This window comes from Oncorhynchus tshawytscha, linkage group LG01, assembly GCF_018296145.1.
Source record: "Oncorhynchus tshawytscha isolate Ot180627B linkage group LG01, Otsh_v2.0, whole genome shotgun sequence".
NCBI classification, from domain to species: Eukaryota; Metazoa; Chordata; class Actinopteri; order Salmoniformes; family Salmonidae; genus Oncorhynchus; species Oncorhynchus tshawytscha.
This window is the reverse complement of record NC_056429.1, coordinates 50468566-50491933: the sequence shown is the minus strand read 5'-3', so window position 1 is coordinate 50491933 and position 23368 is coordinate 50468566. Positions and strand designations below refer to the sequence as shown.

The 23368-nt window shown below is 42.4% G+C and overlaps 1 protein-coding gene across 1 annotated transcript in view; it reads left to right on the top strand.

The window, feature by feature from the left end:
• LOC112252676 (sorbin and SH3 domain-containing protein 1-like) overlaps positions 1–22583 on the top strand; it is a 55636-nt gene extending 33053 nt beyond the window's left edge. The window contains exons 15-28 of the mRNA XM_042328150.1: positions 1462–1637; positions 5595–7073; positions 8436–8512; positions 8810–8983; positions 13621–13667; positions 14021–14135; positions 14542–14667; positions 14959–15153; positions 15393–15934; positions 16555–16609; positions 16750–16848; positions 17612–17664; positions 17998–18104; positions 22078–22583. Of these exons, the coding sequence (XP_042184084.1) occupies positions 1462–1637; positions 5595–7073; positions 8436–8512; positions 8810–8983; positions 13621–13667; positions 14021–14135; positions 14542–14667; positions 14959–15153; positions 15393–15934; positions 16555–16609; positions 16750–16848; positions 17612–17664; positions 17998–18104; positions 22078–22145 (3313 nt within the window). The 3' untranslated portion in view covers positions 22146–22583. The remainder of the gene's footprint in view (positions 1–1461; positions 1638–5594; positions 7074–8435; positions 8513–8809; positions 8984–13620; positions 13668–14020; positions 14136–14541; positions 14668–14958; positions 15154–15392; positions 15935–16554; positions 16610–16749; positions 16849–17611; positions 17665–17997; positions 18105–22077) is intronic.
• Positions 22584–23368: the final 785 nt, after the last annotated feature.

The window sequence follows — 23368 nt, the reverse complement described above, 5'->3', positions numbered from 1 at the left end:
TTCAGATAACAACTGAAGTTATGCAACTTATGCAACTGAAGCTAGGCTCCATAGCCTACTTCTGGGGCCACTGGCTCCCTCTCAGGCAATGGGATGTCTTATGACCTCACATAGACTCTTCCCAGGAAACCATCTGAGATGGTTCCAAGGCGTTATACGGGGTACCTTATTTGAATACCTGCATGTACCCTATAAAGTACAGGTTTTTATTGAGTATGAATGCAGTAGCCCAAATGGCTGGTTATTCTGAGAACTATGAAAAAGGTTATTGTTGAGGGGGTTAAATAAACAAAAAAAGGAGGCATGGCTCTTTCTCTTAATGTTTTACTGCAGTGGGCTAAATCAGGGTCACACAGAGTGTTCTTGGCCTTAAACATGGTCGTTTTAACATGGTTATGGGTAAAAAAAATAAAAAAATAAAAAAATAAGACACCTGTACCATGTCAGTATAGAGCTGGAATGTATTCAATTTTGAGTTTGCATCCCAATATAACAACCATTTGATATAGAAACACTGGATTCTGTCATTTTTTTAATAATGTTGATTAATTATGAACATAACATTTCACCCATTAGGCCACTAGAGGGTGCTTCTGGTCGTTTAACTGCAGGAACTACACTTAAACCAGGCATTATGTCAGAGGGCCAAACTCATTTGGGGAAAACCTGCTACTCTCCTCACGCCTCGCTGTACTTCACTTCTGGTCTCAAAGATGTCTATTGTGTCTGCAAATGTTTTTTATTGTTAATTTACAGCACAGGAAAGTGGAATATCCTGCAATGGGAAATAGACTACTGTTGTGTTACCCTGTAGAGATACTGTGGGTGGGTGGAGTAATTCACTGTGTTTTCAGGCTTTGTTACATTTTTTCCACATGATTTATTACGTTACTGGAAATTGTTGTTAGTTTAAATGGCCTCCACTCATGCACGGCAGCATAAATATAACGACAGGGAGGCACCAAACCCTCTCCTGAGACAGTGGCATTTGAAGTAAGAGTAACCCTAAAAAAAAGTACAGATGCATAGCAGAGTAACATGTAGGAACGTTCAGACAATAATATTTGAAATCTCTCCCATTGGCCTCCGTGGAGTGCAAAATTAAGGGCAGTGAGCACAAGTAGAGTACTGTTTTATTTTACGTCTAGGTCCAAGTCGTTACACTCCTCATGTTCCCCTAATAAAAATGAACAAAACGGCTGAATCAACAAGTAATCAACCGCAGAATGTGTAAGATAAGTCTAACCATACGGCAACTCATAAAATCTTTTCATAAAATGCATGTTACTCTTAATTGTTTTACTCAATTAAACTGCACTTAATTACCAACACTGGCATGTAATTACAGCATGCTTTCTTCTAGCTAGCTGGCTGTGTGAACATATCGTCTTGTCCTAAATCAGGCTTTCTGAGTCAAGCTGCTTTTTAGGTTGAATATCTTCTCCAATGTTTTGCTCTAAGCTCCGGTTGTAAGGCCGGACACAGCGAGGTGGAGAAGGACGAAGGATCATCCAGCGGCGAGCCAGCAGCCCCAGAATGTGACCGCCATGTTTACAAGAGCGTCCTGGAGGGCGGCGACATTCCCCTGCAAGGTCTGCGGGCCATCAACAAGCGCCATGCCAGCACCTCCTCCAAAGGTAGGATTCCACTCCACACATGCAGCCAGTGAAGAGGGGGTACTGAACTGGCTTCACAGGGGGACTCTGAAAGGGGTTTTTACCACTCAGATGGAACTAAATGACTTATTAGGATGTTGGATTATAAAAGTGTCTGTTAGGGATACATGTGTTTCCTTTTGACTTTGTGTTGAAATCCACATGTTTTTGCTTCAGGTTATCACACCAGAGGCCAATCATCTTTCAGCATAAATCTTTTCTCAGCCGTTTATTCTTTAAATCATTGATATCATGGATGTTTCACCAAACTGTCCATATCCATCGAGAGTTAGGCTGCTGAAGGTTTTCCTGCTAAATCAATGGAGACTATCAAGCTAACCTTGGGTTGTGCCCTCACCCTACAGTTATCTGCCTCTGCAGACCAGGCATTCGTTGGAGAGGCTTAGGGGCAGGGCTCCAGAGTGTTCTAAAGCCTGGGAGCAAAGGTCCGGGCGAGGGGACTAATGGGGAGGAAAGGAGGGATAAACAGGGCTCTGGTTTTCTAGGCTGGGCCAGAGAGGGGTGAGATAAACAAGAGGGACACAGCAGGGTGGTTAGGCATGGGGAAGTCAGCTGTCAAAGGGAGGTCAGAGGATGGAATTCCTGCGCACATGACCAGGGGAGAGAAATGTGAGGGAGGGGAGAGGAAAGGAGGGAAGGGGAGGAGAAAGGAAGGGACAGATCGGGCACGTGTGGCAATGTTGCCCCAATACATAACCAGAATTCCAACTGGCCAAGCAAGGCCTAGTCCTGAAGTCTAAAAGTAAGAGAATTAACCTTTGCGCCAGTCCGTTTAGAGTTTGTTTTTGTTTTTGCCAGATGCACAAATGTATTGTTTGTAGAGGTATTATTAGTTTATGTAAGCTGTCTGCGCTCCTCAATTAGTAATAAATATTTGTTCTCTACAGAATTATTTTAGATTGTCAGTACTGTATCGTGAAACAAAGATACCAGATAACTTGACTGAAGTTCAAATCCCTATCCTATAAAAGTCTTGACTGAAGTCCCTTTTCCATAAAATGTGGAAACTGCTATAAAGGGAATTCTGCCCAGAGTCATCTTGAGCCAAAGTCAACTGACTAGCACGCTCTCTCATTATGGCCTACCAGAGACACACCACCTCAACTCTGTGGACACTCCGTTACAGTACATTTACAACAGAGCAAGATAAAGTGCAGAGAGAGCTCCATCATGTGGTCCTGCTTCATGCTCTCTAAAACAATAATGGCACACTTTGTTGTCGCAGAACTTTGCTTCCTGCAGGCCTTTCTAGTGGCTATAATTGTAACGTCCCCTTACAGTGCCTTGCAAAAGTATTCGCCTCCCTTGGCATTTTTCCTATTTTGTTGCATTACAACCTATAATTTAAAATGTATTTTTATTTGGATTTCATGTAATGGACATACACAAAATAGTCCAAATTGGTGAAGTGAAATTTCAAAAATAACTTATTAAAGAAAATTTTTTAAGTGGTGCGATGAAGGACCTAAATAAGAGCTGGTGCAACCAATTACCTTCATAAGTCACATAATTAGTTCATAATAAAGTCCACCTGTGTGCAATCTAAGTGTCACATGATCTGTCACATGATCTCAGTATATATACACCTGTTCTGAAAGGCCCCAGACTGCAACACCACTAAGCAAGGGGCACCACCAAGCAAGCGGCACCATGAAGACCAAGGAGCTCTCCAAACAGGTCAGGGACAAAGTTGTGGAGAAGTACAGATCAGGGCTGGATTATAAAAAATACCAGAAACTTTGAACATCCCACGGAGCACCATTAAATCCATTATTTAAAAAATGGAAAGAATATGGCACCACAACAAACCTGCCAAGAGAGGGCCGCCCACCACAACTCACGGACCAGGCAAGGAGGGCATTAATCATAGGCAACAAAGAGACCAAAGATAACCCTGAAGGAGCTGCAAAGCTCCACAGTGGAGATTAGAGTATCTGTCCATACGACTACTTTAAGCCGTACACTCCACAGAGCTGGGCTTTACAGAAGAGTGGTCAGAAAAAAGACATTGCTGAAAGAAAAAAACAAGGTATGTGGGAGACTTCTTCCAAACATATGGAAGAAGGTGCTCTGGTTAGATTAAACTAAAATTGAGCTTTTTGGCCATCAAGGAAAACTCTATGTCTGGTGCAAACCCAACACTTCTCATCACCCCGAGAACACCATCCCCACAGTGACGCATGGTGGTGTCAGAATCATGCTGTGGGTATGTTTTTCATTAACAGGGACTGGAAAACTGGTGGGAATTGAAGGAATGATGGATGGCGCTAAATACAGGGAAATTCCTGAGGGAAACATGTTTCAGTCTTCAAGAAATTTGAGACTGGGACTTCCAGCAGGACAATGACCCTAAGCATACTGCTAAAGCAATACTCAAGTTTTTTAAGAGGAAACATTTAAATGTCTTGGAATGGCCTAGTCAAAGCCCAGACCTCAATCCAATTGAGCATCTGTGATATGACTTAAAGATTGCTGTACACCAGTGGAACACATCCAACTTGAAGGAGCTGGAGCAGTTTTGCCTTGAAGAATGGCAAAAATCCCAGTGGCTAGATGTGCCAAGCTTATAGAGACATACCCCAAGAGACTTGCATCTGAAATTGCTGCAAAAGTTGACTCTACAAAGTATTGACTTTGGGTTGGGGGATAGTTGTGCAGGCTGAAGTTTTCTGTTTTTTGTCTTATTTCTTGTTTGTTTCACAATAAAAAAAATATTTTGCATCGTCAAATTGGTAGGCATGTTGGGTAAATCAAATGATACAACCGGTCCAAAAATCTATTTTATTTCCATGTTGTAAGGCAACAAAATAGGACACATGCCAAGGGGGTGAATACTTTCGCAAGCCACCCTATAATGACTTATTCATGGAAATAACATTAGTATTCAACTTATACAGTGAGGAGTTGCTTAAACAGGATACTGATGGTAGATGTGACTGAGCCAAAAAATACAGCCTCGTTAGCATAATGTAAATGAGCATTTACTGCTGTAGGCAACATCCCTGTAGAGTTGCTATCACAACAGCTGGTGGCGGTTGTGTGTCATTATTCCCTACTGGGTTGTGTCATTCTTTACTGTGGTAGGACTAGCACATACAGTATGTGGCATTACTAGCACATCTCTTACTCAGAGGTGAGAGTCAACCATGACTACTCATCCCAGCAGGTGTGTCTTCCAGAATATTATGTTGTAGTCGCTCACAGTTCTATTTGAGACTGTCCTGTGATGGACCCTGGTGTTGGAAGGGCTTTCTGGGTTAGCTGCAAAAAGTTAAGGGCATTCCAAATCCTCAATGCTGAGGCCTAGTTCGTAAGTAGTGCGTAGATGGGCAACGGTGGCTTATAGAGTAGTTTGTGTTTCTTATGAACTCTTATGAGCTCTTTTATTGCATCATTTTAGTTTATACTGATATCAAAGCTACTGTGAAAATGTAATCTGAAAATGTAATCTGTTATTTAATTTGATGTTCGAACAGCAAGCTTACCAACATTAAATCACATAGCATTTCATGCATGACATACTGCCCTGCTCTTTGCCCTTTCTGTTGTTTCACTTCTTTTACGTTACTGCTTTACGATCACTAATCATTTAATTATGAATAATTGTGATTGAATTAACATATCAGCTCCAGTGAAAATTACAAGACACTTAACATGCATTTCTAGCACTATTCAGAATCAACATGTTCACTTCTCCACTTAAAACGAAGCATTTAACAAGTGGCATTACTAATAGTATAACAAAGTCATTTTGTTACTTGATGTGAAATGCATCACGTTCTTTTCTCCCTCATCAACTTTTGATGGACGTTGTCTTTACTTTAGAAATGTGTTGACCCTGTGTTATTTTCAGTGTGTGTGAATTTGTGACCATTAACCTAATATGCTGTTTATTCTGTTGTCCTGCATGCTTGCCAGTGGATTATCAAGGTGGGAATGGCTATATAATTTCACCATGCTCTTCTGTAAATAGTCGATCAGTTCTTGCCAGTAATGCCCTAGGTTACCAGTGTAAGAATAAGAAGCCCTTATCTGCTGCCAAAGCCTGCATACCCCAAATCCTCCCCTCTAAGTTCAAACCTAAGCTGATACCCCCTAGTGTTGACAGCCAGGACAGGAGGACTGCGCCTGCCAGGCACCCAAAGGCACACAGCTGTGAGGATATATACACAGGGAGCACAGGCGCAGAGGCCCAGGAGAGCGGACTAAACTCAAACACACACAAAAACTCTAATGGTCTCCCCCTTGACTCTGAGGCTGGTTTAAATAATGGCAGCCCTGCGACTAGAAGGAGCACATCTGAGTTCTCCACCCTGTACCGGAACATGCACAGCATCCAGAGGCCATCCTGCTCAGTGGGCTCCAGCCCCCACGGGAGTGTCCGTAGCCTGACCTCCCTGTTCGAGAAGGTGGGGGTCAATGGAACTGATGGGGAGGGAGATGAGGCAGGGGAGAACATTCCCAGGCGGGACGCCGTGTCGTCGCGGGTGTCAGAGTTTGAACTGATCATCCAGCGCTCCAGCCCGTCTCCCACACGCTCCTCCTCCATGCCAACACTACCCACAGGCCAGAGCCTCACCCACAACCACAGCCCCGCCGACCTCTTCATGGCGTCCGCTGTCTCGGCTGAGTCGCTGATGGTCACTGTCCCAGGGCACACTGGGCAGACAGAGGGCTGCCCTCTCGAGGACACAGACGGCAAGGCAGCCCGAGACAAGGCGTTTCTGTCAGGCAGCGAGATGGTGGGATCCTCTGAGTACAGTGACACACTGAGAGCCGAGTCCCTCTCTGGGACTGAGTCTGAGACAGAGCAGCACGGCCCCACAGAGAAAGCCCCAGTACCAACAGAGAAAGCCCCAGTACCAACAGAGAAACCCCCAAAGGTCACTATCTCCAGAACCTCAAACAGTCCCCCAGCACCAGTCACCCCGTCCGCTTCCCCACACAACCACCACCACCATAAACCCAGCAGCAAGTGCAAAGGCTCCTGCCCTGCCTCCTATACCCGCTTCACCACTATCCGGCGGCACGAGAGGCAGCAGCAGGCTACGGCCCAGCAGGACAAACTGTCTACCCAGGAGAAAATAAAGAACTCCTCCTCTCTCCCCTCAAACCTCTTCCTCATGGGCCCTGCACCGTTCAAGGTGAAGAGGCCTCTCCGGTCTCACCAGGCCAAAAAGACTCTCTCAGCCACTAAGGTGATGACAGGTCAAATGTCACAGACAAATGTCTATGATCCCAGGCCCCTCATTCCACCGCGCCTCTCTTCCTTGGAGTTGCTGGAGAAGCTGGGCAACGGGGAAGGTGCACCGTCCGACAGTGACAACAACCTGACTAATAGGGGAGTCTTGGACGCCAATGGGAATCTTCTGCAGCCGCTAGCAGCTCACCGCAGAGGTGGCTATCTCCTCTCCATATTTTCATCTAAGTGTCCCTTCTCCCACACACCCGTGCCGATCTCTATGGCCACTCATTGTGTTTTTTTTTCTCCAAGCTTTTCTTCTTTGCATTCTATCGGTATTTTTCACAACGTGATGCTACCACCTTCCATATTTTTTTTGTCTGTGTGGTGTGTCACAGTAACAATGCGGTGTTTGGTTAAATTGTCTTGCCTGACAAACATTCTTTTCCATTAAACCCATCGCAAAACACTTGTAACTTTAGAGCATTCTGACAACTTTTGGTAATGTATGTATTCAGTGACAGGTCTTAAGGAGTTATACATAGCCACATAAACACGACCGAGGCCTACATGACACTTCTCTGAATTGTGTTAAAGTAGATTGGCTAAAAGGGATTCATTTAGATAAAAATGTATGGATCTTCATGTAAAATGCCATGTAATGTTGGTGTAGGCTATTGTTATGGCAATGCATATGGCATACAGTATACACCCTCAAGTAACGCGTTACCATATCTTTTACAAGGCTGTGTGCTTTCGGTTTTTGTCAGCTTTGGCATAAGCAAATGTGCTATGTCAGGGGGTCTGTTTTCGTCTGTCATCCTCTATTTTATCATTCTGACAAGACTGGAATTTCAAGTAGAGAGACTATGTGCTTCCCTCTTATTTCCTTATAGCTGGTATTGGTACTTCCTGTATATATTCTGTGTAATAATACATGGATTTATGTCTCAGAGGTTGGTAATTATAGGGGTTTTCTTATGGTGTTTGGTTTGAGGAATGGTGAAATGTCTATTGCTAATGGCTGCCTGGGAAGCAAGATGAGTTAGGGATACAGGGATAACTGGGATGAAGTAATTAAACATGTCAGTGTGGAAATCAGATGACTCATTGGTGATGGGTGATATGCATTTACATTGTACATCAACCATATCATAAGTCACTTTTTTTTTTGATCTGAATGTTTTGTACAGTATTTTGTTTTCTCTATAGCCATCCACCTCTAGTATTTTTTCATAAAAACAGGCTAAATAAAGCTGTGTCATACTGTGTTTATTGTTTTTGTGCATGTGGGAATATGTTTTTTTTCCCCTTCGGTGTGTGTATCTTTCCTTTGTCATACTGCAACGGACACCTTTTCTTCGGAGCATGTCTAGTTCTATATTTTACAGTGTTCCCTTGCATTTACAGCTCTATTGTAATAGTGGTATTGCAATAGGGTTAGAGACATTTCTTTTTTTGTTTATTGAAATATTATAGATATTGAAAGCAGCACTATTGATGAACTCTGTTATGGGAAAATGTTGAATGCCTTTGGAGAATTTCAGGACATAATTGATGTATTTATTTTGTATTAGATTCAGAGTCCTTGACCCAAGGAGACCTTGGTGACGGCCTGGATGAGGTGGTCAGGAGACGCCATGGAGATAAAGAGGTAATGTTTCTTTATTGTTTGTTTTATGGTTTGTTTATTGTTTCTGCAACATTTCTTTTGTCGTCCTCTCTCAACAAAATCTGATAGGGCTTCACTCTCCTTTTGAACAATAAATATTACTAAAAACTGTTCAGCGTATACTAAAACTATGAAATATTTCCCCAATATTCAAATTGCTTTACCTATCATTTCCATCCTCCATCTTGGAGTGTCCGTGGTCCTTAGAACTATTAATGTGGCATTCAAAAACAAGTAAAATGCTAAATAAATGACAGATAATGGTATGTTTCCTGACAGAAAATTTTGGAAGAGCAACGGCGGCTGAAGAGGGAGCAGGAGGAGGCTGACACAGCATCGAGGCGACACACGGGAATTGTTCCCACCCACCATCAGTTCATCACTAACGAACGTTTCGGAGACCTGCTCAACATCAACATCAATGACGCAGACAAGAGGAAATCCGGGTCAGAGGTACAATACAGTGCCATCCCTCTCATTGTAAAAAAAGGATCTAGCTTGTATGGCAAACCCCACCTTCAGCCCCACAGCAACAAAAAACACACAAAAAACATTCTGCACTAACTGTCATTTTTATTCAGACATTTGGAACAACTAAAATAAATAATCATGACATTTAAAAATATTTACAAAAAACAAGACTCAAATATCAAAAAGAAGTAACAAAGACAAATAGAAACAAATTTGCGTCAATTTGGCACTCGAGCATCAATACATTACCGATCCCCCAACACTGTCAACCAAGAGTCAAGACTAAACCAATTCACCTTGGTGGTATGCAGACTGGTTTTATATTATTCTGAACGACTTCGCACAAACCAGAAAGAAATGCAACAATATGTCTGTGAAACAATATATTCACAGTATTATGAATGAATTGTGGTTTATTTGGTAGCATTTCGTAGAGTGACTGTACAGTACTAATGATGTGCGCTATTTGATAGACTCCCCCGCTCCCCCTACCTCTGGCTTCCAGTGGAGAGACCTGAGGTCTACCTACCCCAGCCCCCCTCCCATCTTGTACTTCTAAGTGGGAGACCTTCCCAGGCAGCAGCCTGCCTAGCTCACAAACTAGAAACAGGGCACCCACTCTGACAAGGTTAACTGACCCACAGTCCCACATGGTGATATGATATCATTGAAATGATGTGCAAATGAGCTATAGAAAACCAATCTCGCAAATGTCACCATTACGATTTTTGATTTTGTGCGGGCGCCCCGTGCCGCCCCCGGCAAGATACCGCCCTGGGAGGCTGCCCATGTCGCCTATACCTAAATCCACCGGTGTGTGTACTGTACTGTACTGTGTGTGAGTGTACTGTACTGTGTGTGAGGGGAGGAGAGACGGTCGGGTTCCTGCTTTCACAGATGGTTTTGTCAGCTGTGACCAGACTTCAAAGGGTTGAAGCAAACGTTGTACATTTGAGTCAGATGTTACAGTGATTAGGGCATTTAGTAACTCTGGCTTGAATCATTGTTCTGCCTTTTTACTGCTTATTACATTCAACATGGGTCAACACCCATGATGACTATAACCAGGGGTGTCAAAAACCCCAAAAATATTTTTCAAACACCTGAAACAGCTTTTTCCTGCAATCTAGAGCCATAATCGTTATGCTTAATTCTATGTAAGAAAATAAGTATTTTTCTGCATATCTAAGCTGAGCTGCATATCTGAGCTGTCGGTATAATCCTGACTGGTGGTCATTTTTTTAAGTGTACCAGCCTTGCTAGCAGGCATGCTAGGCTACCCTGGGGCGACAGGGTAGCCTAGTGGTTAGAGCGTTGGACTAGTAACCAGAAGGTTGCAAGTTCAAACCCCCGAGCTGACAAGGTACAAATCTGTCATTCTGCTCCTGAACAGGCAGTTAACCCACTGTTCCTAGGCTGTCATTGAACATAAGAATTTGTTCTTAACTGACTTGCCTAGTTAAATAAAGGTAAAATAAATAAATAAATAAATAATTAGACAAGCTATACTGAACAAAAAATATAACATTCAACATATAACAATTTTACTGAGTTAGTTCATATAAGGAAATCAGTCATTTGAAATAAATAAATTAGGCCCTAATCTATGGATTTCACATGACTAGGCAGTTGCCAGCCATAGGTGGGACTGGGAGGGCATGGGCCCAAGCCCACCCACTGAGGAGCCAGGCCTAGCCAATCAGAATAAGCTTTTCCCCACAAAAGGGCGAAATTGCACGCTCCCTCCCTCAACTTGAGACATCTGTAGCATTGTGTTGTGTGACAAAATTGATCATTTTAGAGTGGCCTTCTATTGTCCCCAGCACAAGGTGCACCTGTGTCATGCTGTTTAATCAGTTTATTCATATGCCACACCTGTTAGGTGCCTGGATTATCTTGGCAAAGGAGAAAGGCTCTCGAACAGGGATGTAAACTTATTTCTGCACAACGTTTGAGAGAAATAAGCTTTTTGTGCGTATGGAAGATTTCTGGGATCTTATATTTCAGCTCATGAACTATGGGACCAACACTTTACATGTTGCATTTATATTTTTGTTCAGTATAGCTTCTTTAACTTGATTGATAGCCTGAAATGGCTTCTTGGTAGGTAACTACAGTGCCTTCAGAAAGTATTCAAAACATCTTGTTGTGTTACTGCCTGAATTTAAAATTGATTCAATTGAACAATAACTAATAATCTAATTCATAAAAAATGAAAAGCTGAAATGTCTTGAGTCAATAAGTATTCAAAACATTTGTAATGGCAAGCCTAAATAGGTTCAGGAGTTAAAATGTGCTTAACAAGTCACATAATAAGTTGCATGGACTCACTCTTTGCAATAATAGTACTTAACAACATTTTTGAATGACTACCTCAATCTCTCTACTCCACACACACATTATCTGTAAGGTCCCTCAGTCGAGGAGTGAAATGCAAACACAGATTCAACCACAAAGACCAGGGAGGTTTTCCAATGCTTCGCAAAGAAGGGCACCTATAGGTAGATGGGTAAAAATAGAAAGAGCAGACATTGGCATATCCATTTGAGCACTGTATCAATACACCCAGTCACTACAAAGATACAGGTGTCCTTCCAAACTAACTCAGTTGCTGGAAAGGAAATCGCTCAGGGAAATCGGAAATCGCTCAGGGATTTCACCATGTGGCCAATGGGTGACTTTAAGAGAGTTTAATGGCTGTGCTAGGATCAACATGGTAGTTACTCCACAATACTAACCTAATTGACAGAGTGAAAAGAAGGAAGCAGGTACAGAATAAAATTATTCCAAAACATGCGTTTTGTTTGCAAACAAGGCATTAAAGTAATACTGCAAAAAATGTGGCAAAGCAATTCACTTTTTGTCCTGAATACAAAGTGTATGTTTGGGCTAAATCCAATACAACACATTACTGAGTACCACTCTCTGTATTTTCAACCATAGTGGTGGCTGCATCATGTTATGGGAATGCTTGTAATCGTTAAGGACTGGGAACGGAATGGAGCTAAGCACAGGCAAAATCCTACAGGAAAACCTGGTTCATTCCACTTTTTCTGTTTTTGTAATTTTTTTCGGCATTGTTGGGAAGGGCCCGGTAAGTAAGCATTTCACTGTTAGTCTACACCTGTTGTTTACGAAGCATTTGGATTTGATTTGAGTCTGCTTTCCACCAGACACTGTGAGGTGAATTCACCTTTCAGCAGGACAATAACCTAAAACACAAGGCCAAATCTACACAGGAGTTGCTTACCAAGAATACAGTGAATGTTCCCTGAGTGGCCGAGTTACAGTTTTTGACCAAAAAAATGACAAATCCATTTTAATCCCACAGGTAACAACAAAATGTGGAAAAAGTCAAGGGGTGTGAATACTTTCTGAAGGCACTGTAATTATGAGGTTGGGAGATTGCAAACCTATCTGGGCGAGCTAAAGCCAACTTCATAAAATTGCTAGGTGGCTAGTAGTATTACAGAGAAATAAAATATTTTGGGGTAGTTTGAATTTTTTAAACCGTACAGATCTGAGGGGCATGTGCCCCTGTGCCCCCTATGAGCATGACTCCGCTGACTACAACGATTTAAATGTACTTACATCATGATTTGACCTTGCTTGCCTGAATATGGATGAATGAAGCTATTGGGATAGTAGCTGTAGCTATAAACACACTCCAAGGTTCAACATAACGCTTTGTACAGGTTAGCACAATATAGGTTCTACAGTTTTTTTCACCCATTATGTTTGTGATTTATCGTTTCAACATACCTTTTTACAATACCATACACTTCCAATTAATTTTTTTTTAAACCTTTTATTTAACTAGGCACGTCAGTTGAGAACAAATTCTTATTTACAATGATGGCCTACTCCGGCCAAACCCGGACAACAAAGAGTATGCTCTCTACTCTACTCTATTTTCAGGGACCAGCTAAATAAGTCTGCCAAAAATACTGTATATCATCATGATCCTAGCCTTTCACTCTGTTTTCCCTGACACACACATTTACTGCATTTTGATCGGCTTGCCTGCTCTTTTGGCATCTGTTTGACTGCAGTCCACAGTAGCTCAGTATTTACCACCACCGTACAGAAACAGTCACATGAGTCGTTTCATTCCTGTCATTGCTAGAATATTCTCAGTGGATCAGGGACACTGAAAGGGCACAACTAACAACCAGATGAGCTCAGAAGTTAAATTTAGCACTCAAAAACATTTAAGCATTTGAACTAATTACCGACCAGTACAAATTGTTACTCTAGATTATATGTTTATGTTTTTATACATTCGGGAATCATATTATGTTATTGTTAGTTTGTAGTGCTTTATATGCTTTGGAGAAGAACACAAATGTTTATTGCAGCCTGACATGTACAAGAGATTTTTTTCATGTGCCTCAACTTTTATGAATTAATAATGTCTTACTACAGGGTATAAAGATATACTGTAACCACCAGCAGTAATTCACGTGCACATAAATTCAAATATAGTTTTGTGTGAACCTGGCATGCAAGGCCAGCCTGAACTGAATAACCAATGTTCAGTACATGCCACAGGGCATGGGAGTCCAGGCTGCTTTATCCATCCTTATTTTCTAACAGTCCCTGCTTTGTTTGTTTTACAGAGAACTCCAGCCCTGGCTCGGTTTGACTTCAGAGCGGAGACTCTAAAGTGGGTAAAACGCATTGACGCACATATCACAAGTGATTTCAAGACAATGCACAAAATATGTTAAGCTGCAGCAAAATATAAGCCTTGGTGTGTTGTAATCATCATGTTACTGTACCATATAGGCATTAGTGTGACTGACTGACTGACTGGCTGAATGGCGGTTTATATTCATCTCCACTCTCACATAGCAATTTCCATGTGGGTAGACCTCATTCTGAGTCTCATAGTGAAATGTTTCATGTGGTTGATATGTGGTCATATTTCTGCCTTTGTCATATTGCTCATATTTTTAATTTGGCATATTGTTGAATCCAATAGCTAACATATATGTTTGTTGTTGCTCTCTTTTTCAGGGAGTTACCATTTCAAAAGGGAGACATTGTGTACATCATTCGACAGGTGGATAATAATTGGTTTGAAGGGGAGCATCACGGCAGAGTCGGCATCTTCCCGCGGAGTTATGTTGAGGTACAGACCGTTACAAAATGGAACTCACTACAGTACGGTACAGACTGATGTGCCAAATTGACCTGTCATTGCAGTGTTATTATGACACAAGTCAAAGCTTCAGGGTTATGACACCAGTCAGTTGAAAAGTTCAACAGTGGAAGAGGCCCAGTATTGGTATTCACTGGAGTCGTGTTCAGTAGGAAGAAACTGTTTTGAAACAGGGAGGTGCCACCTTGTCCATGGAAATGCACAGATATTTGTTTCCTGTTGCAAAATGTTGTACTACAGTTGTGCCCTCGTGAATGTGACACTGTTACAGTACCTATCATTGACTTTGACTGATTGCCTCCTGAACTTGACACTAGATCCTAGCATTGACATTGACCGATTTGTATTTTGGGCTTTGCGTGTATGTTTTCTCCAGCTCCTTCCCCCCACGGAGAAGGCCCAGCCAAAGAAGAGTGCCCCAGTGCAGGTGCTGGAGTATGGAGAGGCCATTGCACGCTTCAACTTTACAGGGGACACGGTGGTGGAGATGTCATTCAGAAAGGTAAAAAGAACTAGGTGTTAAGGGTTTTGAGGTTCAGAGCAGCTGTAACATTTGTTCCTCTTTTTACATAATACAGATTGAAATCACAAGTATTGCAACATAGTACCATCACAGTTTCAGGATACAGGAAATACAGTATGCTTATCAGAAATCTTGTGTGAGCTGATGGTGTTTAGTTTGTGCTTGCTTTAATGTTATACTATGTTATCTTATATAATGGTTTGTTATATCATGCATCTAAATGTGCGATTATACAGTATGAGCTAACGGGATGCCAATGTATGTCTACAGGGAGAGAGGATCATCCTGATTCGCAGGGTCGATGAGAACTGGTACGAGGGCAAAGTCTCTGGCACCAATCGCCAGGGTATATTCCCAGTCACCTACATAGAGGTGCACAAACGACCCAGAGTAAAGAATGGATTGGATTACCCAGACCCCCCCATTGGCCAATCACCTCACCGCAGCCTCAATGCTTCCCCTCAGGTAATGACACGCTCCACACACACACACTCTCTGGTATAGCTGTCTGTCCAGGAATACAACAATCCTGTACACTCCAAGTTTGCCTCAGTTTTTTTTGTTTACTTTTGTGGCCTAGTATTGCTATTTATTTTAACTTTATTATTTGTGTTTTGTTTATTCATACTCATGTGTAATGTTTAATCTTTCCGTTTCTGTCCCTCGTCCTCCCCTCTCTCTGGATGGTCATTTTGGTCTATAAGCTGAACCGTGTCCGTAACAACCGGCTCACCACATCCCCCCTGCCCCTCCCCCGCTCCCCCCGCCGCTCTGTGTCCCCCGAGGTCCATGCCATCTCCTCTGAGTGGATCTCCCTGACCATAGGGGGTGCCAGCCCCCCACTGCCCCCACCCCTCCTCTACCCCCGCTCCCTCTGTGTCTTACCGCTGGGGCGAGTACCTGCCCCCTCCAAGTCTGCCAGCCCTGTGCCCCCATCTGCGGCAGCCCCTATTGCATCTCCCCCATGGCCTCCCCCTCCGCCTCCCCCTGCCCCCGCCCTACCCGCCCCGCCCTGGCTCGGCCACCCCTTTCCTCACCTTCACCCCGCCCCAGGGGGAGGACTTCCTGCTTTCCCCTCCCTCTCCTCGTCTGTCCCGCAGCCTGAGCCCCTGTGGAGGGGCGGGCCTGGAGAGCTGGTTGACAGGGGCCAGCCCCTTGAGCATCCTGGAGAGGGATTTGATGGAGGGGGAGGGGGCAGAGGGAGACAGGGGCACTGGCCGCGAAGCCCTGGGCAGCTGGCGAAATAGCCCTGCAGAGGTATCTGATCAACTGCATGGTGTGCAGTGTTGCATCTCGGGCTCACTGTGGTTAGAACTGGAGTTCTTCCCTCTGTGAGCCACAATAATAGGATGTTTCCGTTGTTGCTGCCTCTAGATAGATAATTGTGCAATAGATAGTGAATGACAACTAACTGTAATGTTGACCTAATGTTGACCTTCCTCCAATGCAGTCAGCAGAGCTTACACGACTCGTGTCATATTTTGGTCTGCATGTTGTTTTTGTTTGTGTGTGCGCTACTAACATGCACATGTTTGAGTGTTAAATTGAGTTTTCATATGAAGATTTATCTCAGGTGTTTGGAATGAAAACCATGTGACCGTGCATGATTAAATCATTGTATTTTTTTAATGTGTTGAATGATTCAGGGGGGTTGCAGATTCTTGACCCCCCACAATTATACCATCATATTGGAAAATATTGTCATAGAGAAGCCAATTTGATTACTATTTGAGGATTAAGACTGGTTTGTGAACAATCTGAAACAAATGTATGAATGTTTTTATAGAAAATAACTTTTGTTTGAGAGATATGTCTATGGATTTTTCTAACAGTGTAAATTGACTTCCACTACGATTGTGTTTACAGCACGCTGTTGGAAATGAATTGCATCTTCCAGACATCACCCACTGGGTACACACTGGTTGAATCAACGTTGTTTCCATGCAATTTCAATGAAATTACATGGAACCAACGTAGAATAGACGTTGAATTGACATCTGTGCCCAGTGGGGAACTCTTATTTGTGAGCCATAGAGTCTAATGTGTGTGTTCCTCTTACAGCTGCTGAAGAATGACAGTGACTACCATGGAAGAACCTCCAGAAGCCCTGTCATGTTGTTTGACATCCAGGACAACAACATGAATGCTAACTCATTCACGGTAAGGTGCTGATTTGCCTTTTGTGGCTGACGATAATGTCTGGTATTTCTGGATAAGAAATACGTGGTGGGGATTTATTTATCATGATCTATGATGATCGCTTGCTTTAACTCGTCACTGTTAATTTAACTGAACTTCCTCACTTAACTAATCGTTTATCCTAAACCACATCTCAGCTTTAGACTGTTACTTTGAGTTTCTGTGAAGAACAAGTCAATAAGATAAATATGACAGCATTCTTGCATGACCTTGCTGTCATCTTTTCCTCCCCACTAATTGTGCATATCATCTTTTGAATAGTATCAGACGTGAACTAATAGTTCATTGTGACTGTGTTCATTCTATATGCCACTCACTCTAGTGTCTTGCTCTTCCATGCTTACCCCTCGGCCGGACTCCACCACCATCTCTTCTGGTGTTTCACGACTTTCCTGGTTTTTCCTGGTTTCTAACGGATCCCTCCCTTTCTGCCTTGCTACTCACTGGACCTCCTACCTTCCTTCTTCCTGTGCACCCTCTAACTCCCTGCCCTGCCCCTCTACCCAACTCCTTCATCTCTCCTTCTGGGCTGACTGGGAATTCTCTCTCTGACTGACTTCTTACCTGACCACTGTCACTAGGAGGCGGTGTGTAATGAGATCATGAATATAGCCGAGACCTCGGTGAGGTACTGCAGCACCCTCTCCCCCCACCCCAATGACTCTGTCCTCCACAGACTCCTGCCCCCCTTCACCCCAGTAAACAATCTCTCATCATTTCCCAGCAACCCCAGTCCCACAGCAGCAGCCCGGAGCCAAGCCGTCTCAGCTGTGGAATGTGAGTATGGCCGTCTGATGTCTGTCCCTACGTCTAGTCTGAGCTCTGGATACTCTGGTTTCTGTTTTACTGTTGTACTCTGACTTAAGGCCCCAGTTCAACCGAGTCATGTTCATTAGGGCATGCCACGGAAAAGATTTTAAAATGCTTTGCAAATAGAAAACTAAAATGAGTCCCAGTAGTCGCCCCCTGTTTCAGTTGGTTTTAAACCATTTGGTGCCTACTGAACACTACCCTGGTCTTGTAAATACGTCTCATATTTAGTTTTTGATACTATGTCTCTCAAGTCCTTTTGTGGTTGTAGTTCTAACTTCATGTAATGTTATCCTACAGTTTCCAGGCTTTGTACAGTTATGTGCCACAGAATGAAGATGAGCTGGAGCTGCAGGAGGGAGATCTTGTCAGTGTCATGGAGAAGTGCGATGATGGCTGGTTTGTTGGTATGTGCCTGGGGGCTCAGGATGGATTCCCCAAAGATATGGTCATAGTCACATTCATCCATATAGGCTTACAGCAGAGTGACAGCAGAGTGACAGCAGAGGGTAAAACTGCCATGTGGGTAGTTTCTCAGAAATTCGCATATAGAGGAGGTTCAAACACATCGGGCTCTATTTTCGCAAACCTAACACAATGGTCAATCTTAGCGCTGGCAGTAGCGCTATAGGTGTCAAAAATATTTTAGCTATTTTCACAACCGGAATTAGTGGCGCAGTAGCAGGCGGTAGCTGGGTCTTGATGAATAAAGAAGTTGTGGGTGCGTCGCGACTTGACACCTCACTGGCCAATCAGAACGTGCTCAATGGCTAAATATGTGGTCACTTTAAGTTGTGTATTTACGGTCTTTTATGTATTGCGTTGTCATCAGTTCGTTAAATAGCCTCCCCCATATTTGCTAAATACGTTGAATATGTTTGCAGTCCACATTGTTCTAATTGCGTTGCTTCAATATGGAAATACATTGTTTTGTAGGGGCTGTAGGGGATAGGCCTACTGTAAATTGGACATGGACATGCCAAACGTAGTCAATAAGCAAGATTAAATTCACTAGGCTATTGATGAGGCCTAAAAAGGCAGTGTATAATTCTAATAAAAATGGGTCTGTCTAAATAGTTATAGGCACCATAATTACTCCCCGTGGGCTTATAATACAGACAAGGCAACTTAGACAATGTTTTTTTTTTACGCACATCCAAACTTTTCACAGGAGCTGGACAAAGATTGAATATAAAGAGAAAGGGGGAATGTCCACTCTCACTGTTAATCTGCTCCCAAATGTAATGTTTTATAAACGTCATGGAGCCATCTTACTGATCATACTTGCACTTCTCCAGAAATAGCCATGTACATTCTCAACATAAACCCATTGTCGCTGAATCTTTATAATAAGTTTGGTTTTTAATCAAATTAAATGAAAAGCAATTCATCTGTTTGGGTTTTTTTCTACAACAACAATATTTCTAAATCAGGATCGGGTTAGAAGCAAGATGTCATAAATCGCATCTCTTGTTCCATGAACATAAAGCAAACCAACCAACCACAGGAGGTTGTTGGCACCTGAATTGGGGAGGACGGGCTCGTGGTAATGGCCGGAGTGGAAAAGGTGGAACGGTATCAAATTCATTAATTACATGTTTCCACGTGTTTGATGCCATTAAATTCGCTCAGTTCCAGCCATTATTATGAGCCATGATCATGAGCCATCCTCCCCTGAGGCGTGGATGTTTGTCCTATACATTGAATATTGTTTATTAAATAGTATACAGTAACCCTTCAATAAGGCTAGTTATAACAAACATTTAGCCAATCTAGTATTTTTTAGGGGGGGGGGGCTTCAAATATCTATCTACACACATTGCATTTGCATTTCAAAAATGCAATGCGTGTTCGAACCATGGACAAATGAATATTGCCCAACCATTATAATAAGATTAGCCTACCATTGCCATTGATATAGCCTGTTAGTGGCTTTGCCACGTGGAAGGTAAACAAATGAACAGGCAAATAGCCTAGGCTACAAGCAGATTCTGCACCAAGCACAGCGATTGTAATTCCTGCGATTGGACAGTTAGGTCCAAGAGATGAAAGTGTAAGATATTATTTTTTAACAAAATTACAAAAGGAAAAACAATAAACAGTCTATTGTAATGACATGATGTTTCTAAACAGACTTCCTACAGTCAGGTGGCACCTTTCATTCGATGGGTATCTCACATAGGCCTATTGAGTCCTAACTTTTCCAAGAAGCTGCATGGACAAAAATAATGTCCAATATTAAGAAATACGGTAATGGCAGTTGACTCTTTTGCTGCTGGAAGATATTTTAATAAAACATTGGTTATAGGCTACTGATTAGGCTACTGATTAGGCTACTGATTAGGCTACTGATTAGGCTACTGATTAGGCTACTGTGTGCCTCCTCTGACAAAATCGATGCCATAACCAATTGGATTACTGCTAAACCAGATTTTAGTGAGTCTTAAATATCACCAGTAGCGCTACTTGAAATTGGCACGTTTTTAATGACACACATCAAATATTTCCACCCCTTCCACCTCAGCGCAAGCGAGCTGATATACAGTGCCTTGCGAAAGTATTCGGCCCCCTTGAACTTTGCGACCTTTTGCCACATTTCAGGCTTCAAACATAAAGATATAAAACTGTATTTTTTTGTGAAGAATCAACAACAAGTGGGACACAATCATGAAGTGGAACGACATTTATTGGATATTTCAAACTTTTTTAACAAATCAAAAACTGAAAAATTGGGCGTGCAAAATTATTATTATTATTATTCAGCCCCTTAAGTTAATACTTTGTAGCGCCACCTTTTGCTGCGATTACAGATGTAAGTCGTTTGGGGTATGTCTCTATCAGTTTTGCACATCGAGAGACTGAAATTTTTTCCCATTCCTCCTTGCAAAACAGCTCGAGCTCAGTGAAGTTGGATGGAGAGCATTTGTGAACAGCAGTTTTCAGTTCTTTCCACAGATTCTCGATTGGATTCAGGTCTGGACATTGACTTGGCCATTCTAACACCTGGATATGTTTATTTTTGAACCATTCCATTGTTGATTTTGCTTTATGTTTTGGATCATTGTCTTGTTGGAAGACAAATCTCCGTCCCAGTCTCAGGTCTTTTGCAGACTCCATCAGGTTTTCTTCCAGAATGGTCCTGTATTTGGCTCCATCCATCTTCCCATCAATTTTAACCATCTTCCCTGTCCCTGCTGAAGAAAAGCAGGCCCAAACCATGATGCTGCCACCACCATGTTTGACAGTGGGGATGGTGTGTTCAGGGTGATGAGCTGTGTTGCTTTTACGCCAAACATAACGTTTTGCATTGTTGCCAAAAAGTTCAATTTTGGTTTCATCTGACCAGAGCACCTTCTTCCACATGTTTGGTGTTTCTCCCAGGTGGCTTGTGGCAAACTTTAAACTACACTTTTTATGGATATCTTTAAGAAATGGCTTTCTTCTTGCCACTCTTCCATAAAGGCCAGATTTGTGCAATATACGACTGATTGTTGTCCTATGGACAGAGTCTCCCACCTCAGCTGTAGATCTCTGCAGTTCATCCAGAGTGATCATGGGCCTCTTGGCTGCATCTCTGATCAGTCTTCTCCTTGTATGAGCTGAAAGTTTAGAGGGACGGCCAGGTCTTGGTAGATTTGCAGTGGTCTGATACTCCTTCCATTTCAATATTATCGCTTGCACAGTGCTCCTTGGGATGTTTAAAGCTTGGGAAATCTTTTTGTATCCAAATCCGGCTTTAAACTTCTTCACAACAGTATCTCGGACCTGCCTGGTGTGTTCCTTGTTCTTCATGATGCTCTCTGCGCTTTTAACGGACCTCTGAGACTATCACAGTGCAGGTGCATTTATACGGAGACTTGATTACACACAGGTGGATTGTATTTATCATCATTAGTCATTTAGGTCAACATTGGATCATTCAGAGATCCTCACTGAACTTCTGGAGAGAGTTTGCTGCACTGAAAGTAAAGGGGCTGAATAATTTTGCACGCCCAATTTTTTTTTCAGTTATTGATTTGTTAAAAAAATTTGAAATATCCAATAAATGTCATTCCACTTCATGATTGTGTCCCACTTGTTGATTCTTCACAAAAAAATACAGTTTTATATCTTTATGTTTGAAGCCTGAAATGTGGCAAAAGGTCGCAAAGTTCAAGGGGCCGAATACTTTCGCAAGGCACTGTATATAGCAAAGCGCTGGTTTTTAACAACTCGGGAATTGCCAATGAGCATGCGTTTGGCCTAAAAAATAGAGCCCATAGAGTTGAAAACGTATGTGTTTATGTTTATGTACTCAATAGTAGTGGTTGCTATTATGTCACATAAGTAGGCACATTTGATTGCAAAGACTAACAAATGTTGTTGTTGTTTTGTTCTCAGGTACCTCGAAGAGGACAAAACAGTTTGGCACGTTTCCAGGAAATTATGTAAAAGAGGTCAACTTATAACCTGTCAACAAACATTTATAGTGTGAGGAGAACCTAGCTCTAACCCTTGGTTGCCTGTTGAGTGTTGGGAAATAATTACTATTACTCTTGACTTTTTAAATTAGGACAGTTATTTAGTCAAGTGAATATGTTTGTCTAATGTAAGTGATCAGTTTGGTCTGAGGTATGTTAAGGTGCATAAGGTGACAATAGGAGAAAGCTAGCTGTTGACACTCTGCCCAATCGTCAGTGTGGTGTACACATACCGTAACCAAGTCCTGCACCATGGCTGAATTTATCATATGATATTCTAACAATGGAATTTTTAGTAAAACAATTCAATGTCACACACTGCAGCATACACTGAGTGTACAAAACATTAGGAACACCTTCCTAATATTGAGTTGCACCCCCCTTTACCCTCAAAACAGCCTCAATTCATCGGGGCATGGACTCAAAGTGTCAAAAGCGTTCCACAGGAATGCTGGCCCATGTTGACTCCAATGCTTCCCACAAGTGTGTCAAGTTGGCTAGATGTCTATTGGGTGGTGGACTATGCTTGATACACACAGGAAACTGTTGAGCTTGAAAAACCCACCATTGTTGCAGTTCTTGACACACTCAAACCGGTGCGACTGGCACCTACTACCATACCCCGTTCAAAGGCACTTAAATCTTTTGTCTTGCCCATTCCCCCCCTGAATAGCACACATACACAATCCATATCTCAACTGTCTCAAGGCTTAACAATCTTTCTTTAACCTGTCTCATCCCCTTCATCAACACTGATTTAAAGTGGATTCAACAAGTGACATAAGGGATCATAGGTTTTACCTGGATTCACCTGGTCAGTCTGTCATGGAAAGAGCAGGTTTTTCCTAATGTTTTGTACACGGTATATTCTTATACAGTAGGTATAGTACTTGCGGTGTGTCCTTGTGATTTGTTAACTACTATACAAAGTATTTTTGAAGCACATGAATGTCTATCTATATGAGGGGGCAGTAGCAGAGCAGTTTATGGATTAAGAGAGCGGTTCTTACAACCTCCATGATGGATCAGGAGGGCTCAAATGTGTAGTTGCTGCACTAGAGAAATAGGAGCTGTTATTCATCAGCTACCTTCCAGGACCTATGTTGGGAAAAGTTGTTTTATTTAACGTTGAATGCAGATATATTTGAAGGTTGACATGACTTGCTAAGCTGTCTAGAATACAATTTTTTTTTTCTAGGAAAACCCATGTA